This window comes from Urocitellus parryii, chromosome 3 (genome assembly GCF_045843805.1).
Source record: "Urocitellus parryii isolate mUroPar1 chromosome 3, mUroPar1.hap1, whole genome shotgun sequence".
Classification (NCBI taxonomy): domain Eukaryota; kingdom Metazoa; phylum Chordata; class Mammalia; order Rodentia; family Sciuridae; genus Urocitellus; species Urocitellus parryii.
Window position 1 is genome coordinate 24562483 of NC_135533.1, and position 13057 is coordinate 24575539.

General features: G+C 37.7%; 1 protein-coding gene across 1 annotated transcript in view; it reads right to left on the reverse strand.

Moving 5' to 3' along the window:
• Abcb4 (ATP binding cassette subfamily B member 4) overlaps positions 1–13057 on the reverse strand; it is a 72287-nt gene that overhangs the window by 31545 nt on the left and 27685 nt on the right. The window contains exons 15-18 of the mRNA XM_026399352.2: positions 10927–11088; positions 6247–6423; positions 3144–3290; positions 1154–1258 (exon numbers count right to left, since the gene is read on the reverse strand). Of these exons, the coding sequence (XP_026255137.1) occupies positions 1154–1258; positions 3144–3290; positions 6247–6423; positions 10927–11088 (591 nt within the window). The remainder of the gene's footprint in view (positions 1–1153; positions 1259–3143; positions 3291–6246; positions 6424–10926; positions 11089–13057) is intronic.

A 13057-nucleotide genomic window follows, 5' to 3' on the forward strand; every position in this document is an offset into this window, starting at 1 on the left:
AATACAAGAGTTGAAAATGAAAGTAATGCAATTCTATATAGGAATACATTTTGACTCATGTGGTGCAGAGGGAGGATGTCCTTAATATTAAACTCCCAATGAGTTCTCTGATTCCCTGTGACAGCTCCACCAGCTTTCAGATTGGGGAACGGTAAGATTGCTCTTCCCAAGCCTCCTTGTCAGGCACTTTCCCTCTTCCTAAACACCACATATGGACTGCAGAGTAGCCCAGGTGTCTATCGCTGGGCTTGTTTCTGGGACACGTGGGATGGGTGGGCCTCCAGCTGTGCTGTGAGTGGGAAGGTAGGCAAGTGGACGACACTCTTACACATCAGAACTCTTTACTAAGCAAGGAATCAGAGTGTGGGATGAGGCTGACCCATGTGCTCCTTAACTATTTCCTCCTCTCCTGCTTTTTACTGGCAGATTGCTATGCTTCAGCCCACTGTTCTGCAGTCCTTGAAACTCCACTCCCTGATGTGCCAGGGCTTGGGGTTGAATGAGGTCACTGAGATGCTACCAGCAAAGCAATGATTTCTAAATAAAAAGCTTGGCTCACTATCACCACTGGTTCAACAATGATAAGACAGAAGCATGAGGGGCGCAACCAGGAAACATTATTTTACTGATTCAATGGATTGTATTTGAAAGGCCAATGGGACGCCCACTGGGTTAATTGAGAAAAAAGAGATTTGGTAAAAGTGTTATTAGGTAGAAATGAACAAATGCAGCAGGTGTGACTAGTTCTTTTTGGCCAAGTGTGCATTATGTGAATGCAATGTGCGTGTTCTTTCTAATAGTTTATCCACTAAGTAAGACAAATTAAAGTTACTTGATATCCTACAAAGAAAAGAAAAGACTGCCTCCTCTCCTCCCCCAGTTTGCAACTAGTTGCATTTAAGTGGTTCTTAGGTTCTGTAATGAGCTCTCATCTGCTTCCTTGATAATGAACAGTTTGCTGAAGGCAAATATGTAGCAAGTTCAGCGCACAGAGAAGTCAGGGTTCCTCCTGGTAAGGAGTCTTCCCTCTAAACCAGGCTTGTGCCAGTTGTTTTGCAATTTACTTCAGTCTAAGGATTTGGAGGCTCCATCAGGTCATAATTTTTCTATTGGATTACAGACTTGATGAAAAGGGCAAATTATGGGTACTTACCTGAAGGAAAAAAGTAAAAAATGAAATAATTCCCAGACCTAAGAAAAGCAATGAAAACATGTTGCACTTCTGCTGCTTTATTGCATCATCCCCTGGTCCAAAAATCTATAAAAGAACATTACAAATAACCATTTGGATGACTTGATGGACACTTGCTTATTCCTCCCCTAAATAATGGCTTGAGTGTCACATTTTTCAAAGTAGGTTTTGAATATGAATGTGGGAGTTTTCTAATTGTGATAAAATAGATATAAAATTAACCAATTTTTTTTTTTTTTGGTACCATGGATTGAACCCAGGGGTGCTCAACCACTGAGCTACATCTGCAGCACTTTCTAAAAAATTTTTTTTGAGACAGAGTCTTGCTAAGTTGCTGAGGCTGGCTTTGAATCTGTGATTCTCCTGCCTCAGCTGTCTAAGCAGCTGGGATTACAGGCATGCATCACTGTGCCCAGCATTTCATCCATTTTTAAAGTGTACAATTCAGAGGCATTACAACATTCACATGGTGCAGCCTTCCCAACCCTCCATCTCCAGAATTTTTCATCATCACATTAAACAGTGACACCCCCCCCCCATTCTCTTTTCTCAAAGCCCCTGGAAACCACCTTTTACTCCTTAGCTCTGTGAATTTGAGCACAGAGGATTAACATGGGCTGTGTACTGTGAGTGCTTCCACATTTTAGTGTTTGTCCCTCTTCCTCTGTACTCAATGCTCCCTCTGCTTGTCTCCTCCCTGCCTCCAGGCTCAGGCCCAGGCCCAGCCCCAGGCTCAGGCCCAGGCTCAGGCCCAGGCCCAGCCCCGTCTCCAACCCTCCATGTCACTCCCTGGGGCCTCCTCTGACCATGCCATCTGAAAGAGCACCCTTTCTCTGCTCCTCTGTCCTCCTGTTCTCCTTTTAAAACATATGTAATCCATTGACATATTAGGTATATTGTGTATGCGTATTTGCTGCGTATCTGCCACCTTGGTTTATTTTGTGTAGCACTATATATCTCTAGTGCCTAGAGAAGCACCTGCCATGTTGGAGATTCTCAAAAATGTAAATATAGTGGCTCTTAAATTGCAAGAGAGCCAGGGACTTCTTTGTTTTGAAATTTAATAGGATCTGGAGAGTGCTTTCTCATTTCTTGATTTTTTGGTTTATGGTCTTAATTGTAGACCCAATGTCCAATGTCACAAGACTAACAAACTCTTAACATGATGGAGGATGATTCATCCTTAACCAACATGTCTCTCTGATGATGGTTAGAGTTTGACTAATGTAGTTATACAGCATAAATCCTGTATTTGACACAGACAAGATATTTTGATAATTTCCTATAAGTATCACCCTGTGAATGCAATGATTGGATAGTGAGGTTTTGTTTTTAGTTTGGACTTCCCATGTCTTAGAAGGATTGCTAAAATAGTGATTTGGTAGCTTTCACTTTGAGTACTTACCACCAGACAGATACTCTTAAGTGCTTTCTACCTAGTTCCTTATATAATCTCTTTTAACCTTCAGCCATCCCATGAGGTAGGTTTATCTTATAGATGAAAAAATTCAGGGAAAGCATCTCACCAGAGTTTGCCCACATGTTCAATGGCAGGGCCAGACTACCCCCAGAGCCTGGACTCATTAAACACTGTGACTTGAATGTTTCTTCTCCTCCAGTCCCTCCCAACTCCCTGGAGATCTGTGCCAGCAGCTCTCCACAAGCAAATGAGGATCATTGACACCAGTTTCACCCAAATGAAGAGAGCTAATTAGAATGCCTCTGCATTGATTTTGTACTTTATAAGTTCATTTATATCATGATTTAGAACAGTTCAAAGGCTACTTTTCTTTTTCTTTTAGAGCCTACCTCAAAAAGGAGCTAAGAATTTTGTCTTAGTTTAATTTAGGGCTTCTTGACTCCAGAATGGAGCCAGTTGGGTGAGGTTGGGATGAGGAGCAGCTGATAAACTGACTCAATTAAAGCTGTTATGTGATGCTTTCAAACTTACTGCTATCATCTCTGAAAATATGATGGAAAATGCTGGCTGAAGTGCCCCGTTGGCAATGGCACAGACTGTTCCCACCACAAAGTAGGGCCATTCTGTTTTATTCAGTTTCAGGACCTTCAGAAAAGACACTGGTAGCACATTTTCACCCTAGAATATATAAATATCAGGACAAACTTGTGATAACACAGCAGTTACTGGACTTTGGAGACATAGAAAAAGCATGAACATTGTCCTCAAAGATCTTGCAAACTAAGTGTAGAAAATGACCAGCAGAAATAATAGAGAGTAAGATGGTATGTTACAAAATATTAACATAGCCCACTGAGGACACAGCACCAGCTGAGCATGAATCGTTCACCTGACAGGCAATCTTTACAGTATGACTAATTTTCTTTCCTCCTCTCAACAGATTGACAGGTAGCAGGATCTGGGCACAACATGCCCTGGAATCCAAGACTAGCTCCGAACTTATACAACTCTGGGTCCAGGTGACTATCATGACTGGGCCACATGAGCGGAACTGCAGTTTTTTCATAATGATTATGCAGTCCTGCTTCAGAGTCAAAGGAAACAATACACATGAGAACATGGGTCAATGTCCTTATAAATGTAGGGCCTTGCACATGCTAGGCAAGTGTTACATCTTCAGACCTTTGTGAGACAAGGTCTTGCTAAGTTGCCTAGGCTGGCCTCAAACTTGTGATCCTCCTGCCTTAATCTCCCAAGTACCTGGGATTACCGGTATGCATTATCACTCCCAGATCAGGACACCATTATTCATTAACCAAAGAACACGGGCTTGGTATTCTCACCACAGAACCCTGCCCAGTACATGCTTCCCAACTCAAAAACAAACAAACAAAAACAACAAAAAATTAATTTTGCCCCTTTTCTTTTATCACTGTTTCCTGGGCAGATACCTCCTATTTCATAGCTTAGTTTATGGTGTAATTTTTTTGTTCATTTTGTTTACATAGCTCCTTTTCTATTTTTTTTTTATACTAAGGATTGAACCCAAGGGCACTTAACCACTGAGCCACAACTCCAGCCCCTTTTCAATTTTATTTTGAGACAGGGTCTTGCTAAGTTGCTTAGGGCCTTGAAAAGTTTCTGAGGTTGGCTTTGAATTTGCCAGTCCCCTGCCTCCCTCATCCTCCTGAGCCCCTGGGATCACAGGCTTGCACCACCGAACCTGGCAAGTATGTGAATATTTAAAAAGTGAGGACTATGTCTTTATATTCCTAGAAACTAATCCAATTCCTGGAACATATCTTAGCAAATGCTTAGCTAAATGTCTGGTCCAGCATGAAGGATTTAGGACTCATAAACAATATTCTGACTGCAGAAGCAGTTTAACATTAAACTAGAGATACAGGTAGATTAAATCCCATGGCCGTAAGGTCATTTAGTTGATTTTATTTATGTCTACGAAACAGAGAATATAGAATAGATTCCACTCAGCTCCTTTCTTTCAAATTACCCATTTTCTCTATTTTTGTATTGTAGAGGTTTTTTTTTTCCCTTCCTAGTTACAATCACCTTTAAGTCCTGCTCTCCAGTATGATAAATGAGTCTCTTCCTCAGATTGGTGCTCTTCTTTACTGCACACAAACAGGCCTTCCCAGGTCCCTCTAGTCAGACTTCATCTCTCCCTTTCCTTTGGATATTATCTATCCTTCTATGATGGTATTTAGGACAATCTTGTTGAACGTGGCTTTTTTTTTTCCTCCTCTCTCCTCTGTGCATTTCTTTAAGAGATGTGCTCCTCTAAAATACTGGCCTTTATAAATATTTAGCAAAATGCCTCTTCCAATAACTAAGGAAATGAAAAGTAGATAATTTCATAGCCCAAAGGGGGGAATTGCTTATCCTCCTTATGATAATGAATCTCCACAATAATACAACCATCATTCATTCTTCTTTCTGTAAACATACCAAACATAAGACCTCTGAGTGGCTCCTGTAATTTCTTCAGTATGTAACATGTGGGCAGAGAGATAGGAATGCAATGAACTCTTGGTAGGATTAGTCTTCATGCTAACACAAGAGTAAAAATAAACTCAGCCTTTATCAACAAATAGCATCAAACTACACCAGAAATATACTTGAGTTAAGGAAATATGTTTTCTGAGGATGTATCTCCTTCCTATTATAAACTTATTTCACTTAATAATATCCTAAGTCTTCAAGTAGGGAGTGTTGCAGAGTATATAATTTTGCTATTTCTGGATTTAAATAAGAGTATTCTCTTATTTAAATCAGAATATTCTCAGCTAATTCAAAGTGTCAATGCATATGGCAAAGAGATACAGTTTTCCACATTCCCTTGTAGCTGGGTATGGCCAGATGCTTAATTGATGACAAATGACTTCTAAGTGAAAGTACTTCTGGAAAATATCTTTGTTCCTTCCTGCTATCTGGAATGTGGAGATGATGACTAAGAGCTTCAGAAGCCATCATAGATTATGAAGTGTCCTGAGGATGGAGGCTATGTGTCAGGGTAGTGAAGATAAATATGAAAGGAGCCTAAGTCCCCAGTAAATATGGAACAAGCTTTTGGACCTTGCTTTTTACCTGTAACAAATGGAATCATACCTAACAGATGATGCCAATACCAGGACTTCTTACTTTAGACTCGTCTTATTATCTCTGGGTCTCAAAGATGAATGAGATATTTAATTTTAATATTAAGCCTCTCAGCACAAAGACTACATTTTCTTTCTTTTTTTTAATATTTATTTTTCAGTTTTAGGTGGACACAATATCTTTACTTTACATTTATGTGGTGCTGAGGATGGAACCCAATGCCTTGTGCATGCTAGGCAAGCTCTCTACCGCTGAGCCACAACCCCAGCCCCAAAGACTACATTTTCTGATTTGTTTTTTCCATTTAAAAACCCATTTCTGATTGGAATCTCATTCACTGGTCAATTACATTTAAAATGTGAAATTTCCTTTTTCTTTTCTTTCTTTTTTTTATTTTTTGCTTAAGAGTATGGCTCATTGTAGGAATTATCTGTGCTTGAAAAATATTTGCGAGGTTAAGAAGTTTAACAGCAAAATTATAAAGTAATAGACTTAATTTAAGTGAAAAACAACTTACAAGTTCATCGGTTTCTGCATCAAGGCCATTCTGATGCATTTGTGAATTCTTGAGGCTTTTGTTAGTAGAATTCCTAAATATGCGAGTTTTCCAGCCATTTGGAGCCATACCAGTGTTAGCCTTTTCTTCATTTAGTTCAACTACGAATTCTTCTGACTGGATATGATTTCCGAATGTCTGAAAGAAAAACAAAATACTAACTAAATCATGTGTTTGTGTATAAAAATGGATGTAACCTTCAAATTCAGAGCCATAAATCAATTATAAATATTACACATGTCAAGAGTTTTAGATTCCACACCAGCTTCTCAATCAAGGTTCACTGGGAAACTATAAAGAAGTGTTGCAAAAAAATAAAAAGTTAAAATAATAATAATTTTAAAAGTGTTGCAACAGTCAGAGAAGGTTAAAAATGAAACATTAAACTCAATATAAATAACATGAGCATTAGAGCATATGAATATTTTCTAAAAATTTAAAGATACATTTTTCGTAATCCAGCAGGTGTTCAGAAATTTCCTCAATATGAAAGAATCCAGAAAACATGTCATAATCACCATAAAAGGGAAGAATAATAAATAGAAGCATTACCAGGACTCATTATAAAAGCTCCAAAAAAGGAAAATTAAATTAAAGGGCCTGGTCACTATTCACGGGAGACAATTAAAACTGCTGTCCTCACCTGGCTGAGTGCAGTCATCTTCCTTCCCCCTTTGCAGTCCTGCTCTGACTCACACCTCACCCCAGGTGAACTGATGGGCAGGCTCAGCCTCATTGACTGCTTTCAGATCAATTCTTAAGGACTTCTAGTTCACAGCCTGGTGAAGGAACAGCCAACCTGGCTGGAGTTGGACTTTGGGTCTTGTTCCCTATTTGTTTCTTTCATGTCCAAGTACACATCTTAATAGTTTGTCCAGGACTTTAGTCATCATACAAGTACCTTGTTCTTGCTCCTCCCCTTTAGTTCTGCTTCAAATCCAATGCTTGGCTAGCCCCTTACTGCACCTGAAGTAGCGTGTCTCTCATCACCTCTTATCCTCGCTTCCCAGCTGTGTTTTTGACTCTTGACAGAATATTATGCATGCGATTATATATTGCCTTGAACTAAAAAGGAGTATGTTCTGCTTGGTGAACTTCCTTACTCACTCATTGCTGAAATGTTTTTTTTTACAGTCTCCCAGCCAAAACCCAACCTGGGCTAAAGAATTAATGAATCCACTGCAATCTCACTTCCATCTACTCTCATGCTGCTATCATATTCATTTTCCTAAAGGACAACTAAAAAAATCAATCACACCCTCCCACTACCTGCTCAAGTCAGAGCCTCCAAAATCTAGTTCATGGCAAGTCAAACTGGACCACCTCTCTTGATTGCCTCCCCTTATCTTTCCCTCCTTTTGTAATCTTATCCAGGCTATCAAGATGAGAGAGAGATCCAGCTGGCCACGGTGGAATATGCCTGTAATCACAGCAGCTCAGGAGACAAGGCAGGAGGATTGCAAGTTTTAGACCAACCTCAGCAACTAAGAGAGGCCCTAAGCAATTTAGTAAGACTCTGTCTCAAATAAGAAATGAAAATGGCTGGGGATGTGGCTCAGTGGTTAAGCACTTCTGGGTTCAATCTCTAGTATCAAAAAAAAAAAAAAAGAGGGGCAGTCCATCTCAATGGACAATTCTTTAAATAATCCTATTCAGATCTTAGCCTCCTTCTATGATCAAATGACCATCACCTGTCTCACAATATTTTTCTTGTGCCTATCTAAGGCACTCGGTTTAGTTGGTGTTGGATGTTTCAGTTAAGAGGTCTTTAAGCTCCAAAGTCAGGATGGTCACTTTTCACCAGGTAATACAAAGCATATGTTTAAAACTAGTAGCCCTCATTTCTTCTTCTTTTTGTTTTTTTTTCTGTATATTTTGTTTTATTGGCTTATTATTGTTTTCCATAAAGTGGGATTCATTTTTACACATTCATGCATGCATACAATATAGCAATGTAACTTGGCCACTATCATTTCATAGGATTTCCCCTTTCTATCCCCCGCCCACCTACCACAGTTCTTTCCACTAAGGTGTGAGAGTTCTATTGACAAGTCCTGGGCTTCCCACAGTCTGTCAAATGCTGTCCAGTCTTTGAGTAGAGAATGATTGGTTTTGAGGACATTCTATGTAAGCATTTGTCTGGGAAGGACTTTAATAGCCCTCATTTCTTATATTCAAACATATTTCAAATGGCTCAAAAATCTAATTGTAAAAAGTAGAACAATTAGGGGCTGGGATTGTGGCTCAGCAGTAGAGCGCTCGCCTAGCGTGCACAAGGCATTGGGTTCGATTCTCAGCACCACATAAAAATAAAGGCATTGTGTTGTGTCATCTACACCTAAAAAATAAATATTTTTTTAAAAAGTAGAACAATTAATGCTGAAAGGAAATATGGGTGAACATTCTTTCTAAGAAAACCTGAAATTCTGAAGCATGGAGAAAAAAAATAGATAATTTGATTTTATACAATTTTAAAGCTTCTTTACTGCAGCCAAACATATAACAAAGGAAAACTGGAAAGAAATGGTCTAATACAAGATATATATATATAAATGAAGATGTGAAAAGATGCTCAATTTATGAATAGGAGAAGAAATTGGGAGGTAGTGTCTAGCTCTTTTAAGCTAACAAGATGAGAAATAAATTCTAAATAACTGTCAGTAACTATTTGTAGGGTTTAGATTATGGTGATTTTCAAATTTCTAAGAGATATAGGTTTGAATATTTAAAAATGCTTAGACTTTAAAAAGTAAGAATATATCAGAAAAAGTTTAAGGTATATTTAAAGAAACAATAATCTACCTAATGGAGAAGCACAGATAGTTTTTATTAGAAGCAAAAAAAAGACAAACTTGAATTAAAACTAGGCTGGTCTTAGTAGTCTGCAGAAAAGGAAGCAGCATTATCTTGAGCATCCGGTGAACCCTCAGGTTCACCATGATTCTTTCCACCATTTCTCCAACAAGTAGTTGGGAGGGCAAAAACCAATTCAGAAGGGGAAAACATCCCAAGGACCTAAGAATCAGAATTCCAGAGCTGGTAGAAGTATCTGAGGTCATCTTAGTGCAAGCTTCTACTCACTTAACAAGGGAGGATACCAAAACCCATTTGGCTAAGTGACTTGCCCAAAGTGATTGACTAGTTGGTGAAGGGCCTTTTCTGTTCTACCAGGTCACCATTCAGTCTGAAAATGTACAACTTTTCCTAGGAAAGAAAATCCAAAGAATATGATATAGAAAGATGAGAGCTGTCTGGCAGTCTCCCACCCTGTCTTTATGGGATGGAAGATCATTCTTACAGGAAACACAGCAGGAGGACAGTCAAAGTGTTACTTGAGGATCCAACATGTTATCATATGAAAATCATAGAGCCTTGGAAACCACTAATGAAATTAAAACTAAAGTAGATTTAAGGTAACATTTTATATATTTTTAACTAGTGAAGTAGTAAGGAGATTTTATGGTGCCTAAGTCATGTAGAACTAACTGATTGGTAAAGAAACTATGCCTGATCCTGTTCCGCTGGTGAACATTGTCTAGCAAATGCAAGACCAATTATAAAACTTTCTATCAAATGAAATGATAGAGTTTCATTTTATATCTTCACTTTGGAGAATTTTCAAATTTTAATTATTAATCATGTATCTATTTTGCATCAGGTCCTTTAAAAAAACCAGCTTTATTGAGACATAATTAATATATCATAAATTTATCCTTATAAACACTTCAGTATATTAAAGTGATTATTTCATTATTTTTTCTTTTTAATATATTGATATACATGTATTATATGTTTAATATATTAATATATGTATTATATGTGTAATATATTAACATTTGTTTTAATTGAAAAGTAATTGTACCTATTTATGCTGTACAGCATGATATTTCAATATATGTAAACAATGTGTTATGATCAGATAAGGGTAATAGCATATCACTTCAAACATTTATCATTTCTTGGGGTTATAAACATTCAAAATTCTTTATTTTAAGTTATTTAAAAATATACAGTCAATGTTTATTGACCATTGTTACCCCACTATGCAACAGAACATTGGAAGTTACTCTTTTATGTAGCTGCACCTATTAACCATCTTCTTTCTATCCCTCCCCACCACTTCCCAGCCTTTAGTAACCATTTCTCTCTTCTCTACTTCTCTAACATCAACTTTTTTTTTTTTTAGCTTCTAAGTGAAAACAAGTAGTACTTGTCTTTTTGTGCAAGATACTTATTTTTTAAATTTACAACAACTTCTCATGGCAGGTTTGGTTTTCTAACTGTGGAAACTGAAGCTCAGCAGAGGTAAGCTACTTGTCAGGCAAATTTTTACTTAACTTTTTTTGGGGCCTATTTGTACTCACAGCGGCAATATTTATAATAGAGAAGTACTAGAAACAAAACAAATATCCAACTTTAGACTACTTTCACACATTTCTTACTATGACTGAGTAATTAAAATTATAGTATTTGAATGGTACATATCTGAAATGTTAACTGAAAAAAACCCAAAAATATATGTGTATATACTAATTATGATTACGTCAAAGCAAACTTGCATAATTTTACACATATATGAATCACAGTCATAGAATAACATTTTTAGGTTATTTATTGTGCAAAATCTTGGGCAGCAGTTACCTGCATGTTCACAAGTTTGAAGTACACCCCTTCCTTCTTCATCAGGTCTCTGTGGCTTCCTTGCTCCACAATGACTCCATCCTCTAATCCAGCGATGACATCTGCATTTCGGATTGTCGACAGTCTGTGAGCTATCACAATGGTGGTCCGGCCTTCTCTGGCCTAAAGGGAAACAGAACAAAATTGTGACACATCAGGTTAAGAATTGACAATTGTTAATTGTGAATTAACACATTTGAGCCCTTGGATGGGTGCTGTTTGTGATTGATTTGCGAGTAATTGTATAATTACGTGTGGGGTGCTGGATTCTATCCTCAGCACCACATAAAAATAAAAAGTAAAGGTATTGTGTCCAACTACGACTAACACAAATACTTCAGTGCTCTGTGTGATTAGGGTACAGGCATGACTCTTCCATGAAAGATTAAAGTCAGACTCGAGTTCTGGACCAGACAGGTGGCCAGCCCTTTCAGTATGACTATGGATTGCTCTGGAAGCCTACCACAGAGTCAATGCTCCTCAAGAAAAACAAGCAAAGTTCGACCCTTCTCAAGTGTTTTTCACACTTGCCTGACAAGCCCTTGCTCTGAGACACATGGTGTGCTAGAAATGGGTAGAAACACTTGGGGGAAGTCATTGCCAAGGTAACTGCTATTTTGATGAACTTCAAGACCATAGTTTAGGTGAAAAGGTACTTTGGCAGTAGGAGAGTTCAAGACCTTCTGAATCCCAATCTCCGAAGTAGGACCAGTAACTTTATTCTTTAACAAGCACCCCACATAATTTTTTTAATGTATATTTTTTTAGCTGTAGATGGACACAATACTGTTATTTGTTTATTCATTTATTTATATGCGGTGCTGAGAATCAAACTCAGTGCTTCACAAGTGCCAGGAAAACACTCTACCACTGAGCTACAACCCCAGCCCACATCACATGATTTTTAATATGCTAACAGCTACAAATCACTGCTGGAAGTAGTTCAGTGATCTCAAGTTGGTTTGCCAGATTTAATCAGGACTTATACCCAAGATAATAATCAAATTATTGGGGCTGAGGTTGTGGCTCAGTGGTAGAGCACTCACCTACCATGCACACGATCCTCTGTACCATGTAAAAATAAAAAATAAAGGTATTGTATCCAACTACAACTAACACAAAATATTTTTTTAAATAATAAAATTATTAATGTAATATCAATAGCTACTTTTTTTGATTCTTATTAGCCCTATTAGGCCAAGAGCTCCTTAGCACCATTGTGTTACAATAGATCATTTGGATGGTTATCAGAGTATAGCTTAATTCACCTAGTTAGTTGAAATATAAATTAAAAAAATTAGAGGACAGATTCACAATAACTCAAAAGGCGGGCACAACCCAAATGTTCATCATGTTAACCACTGAAGAATGGTCACAAAATGCAGTATATTCACACGACTGGGATATTATTGGATCATAAAAATAAATAAAGTTTAATGGATGTTATAACATTGATGAACCTAGAAAACACCAAGTTAAATGAAATAAGTCAGTTATAAAAGACCACACATTGTGTATTTCCATTTATATGAAATGTGTAGAATAGGCAAATCCATAGAAGCAGAAGTAGATTCTTGGTTTGCCAAAGGTTGGGGTGAGGGTGGAATGGGGAGTGAACAGTTTCTTTTTGGGGTTGTGAAAATGTAATGGAATAAGACAGTGGCAATGATTGCACAACTTTATGAACACACTAAAAGGCATGGAACTGTACATTTAAAAAGGGCAAATTGTATGTCATTTATATTTTTAAAAAGTAGCCATGCAAATTCTGAAAAAAAAGTTAATGACGAGTGAAAATCTCTACAAAATAGTTTTTTTTAAAAAAAGCAACAGCAATTGAAACAGTACAATCAAGGGGAAGATAGCACATGAATGAACAATTAATTTTTTTTTTTAAAGAGAGAGAGAATTTATTTATTTATTTTTTCAGTTTTCGGCGGACACAACATCTTTGTTTGTATGTGGTGCTGAGATTCGAACCCAGGCCACACGCATGCCAGGCGAGCGTGCTACCACTTGAGCCACATCCCCGGCCCATAATGAACAATTAATTAACAGAGCAAAATAGTTCAGAAATAGATAACAAAACACT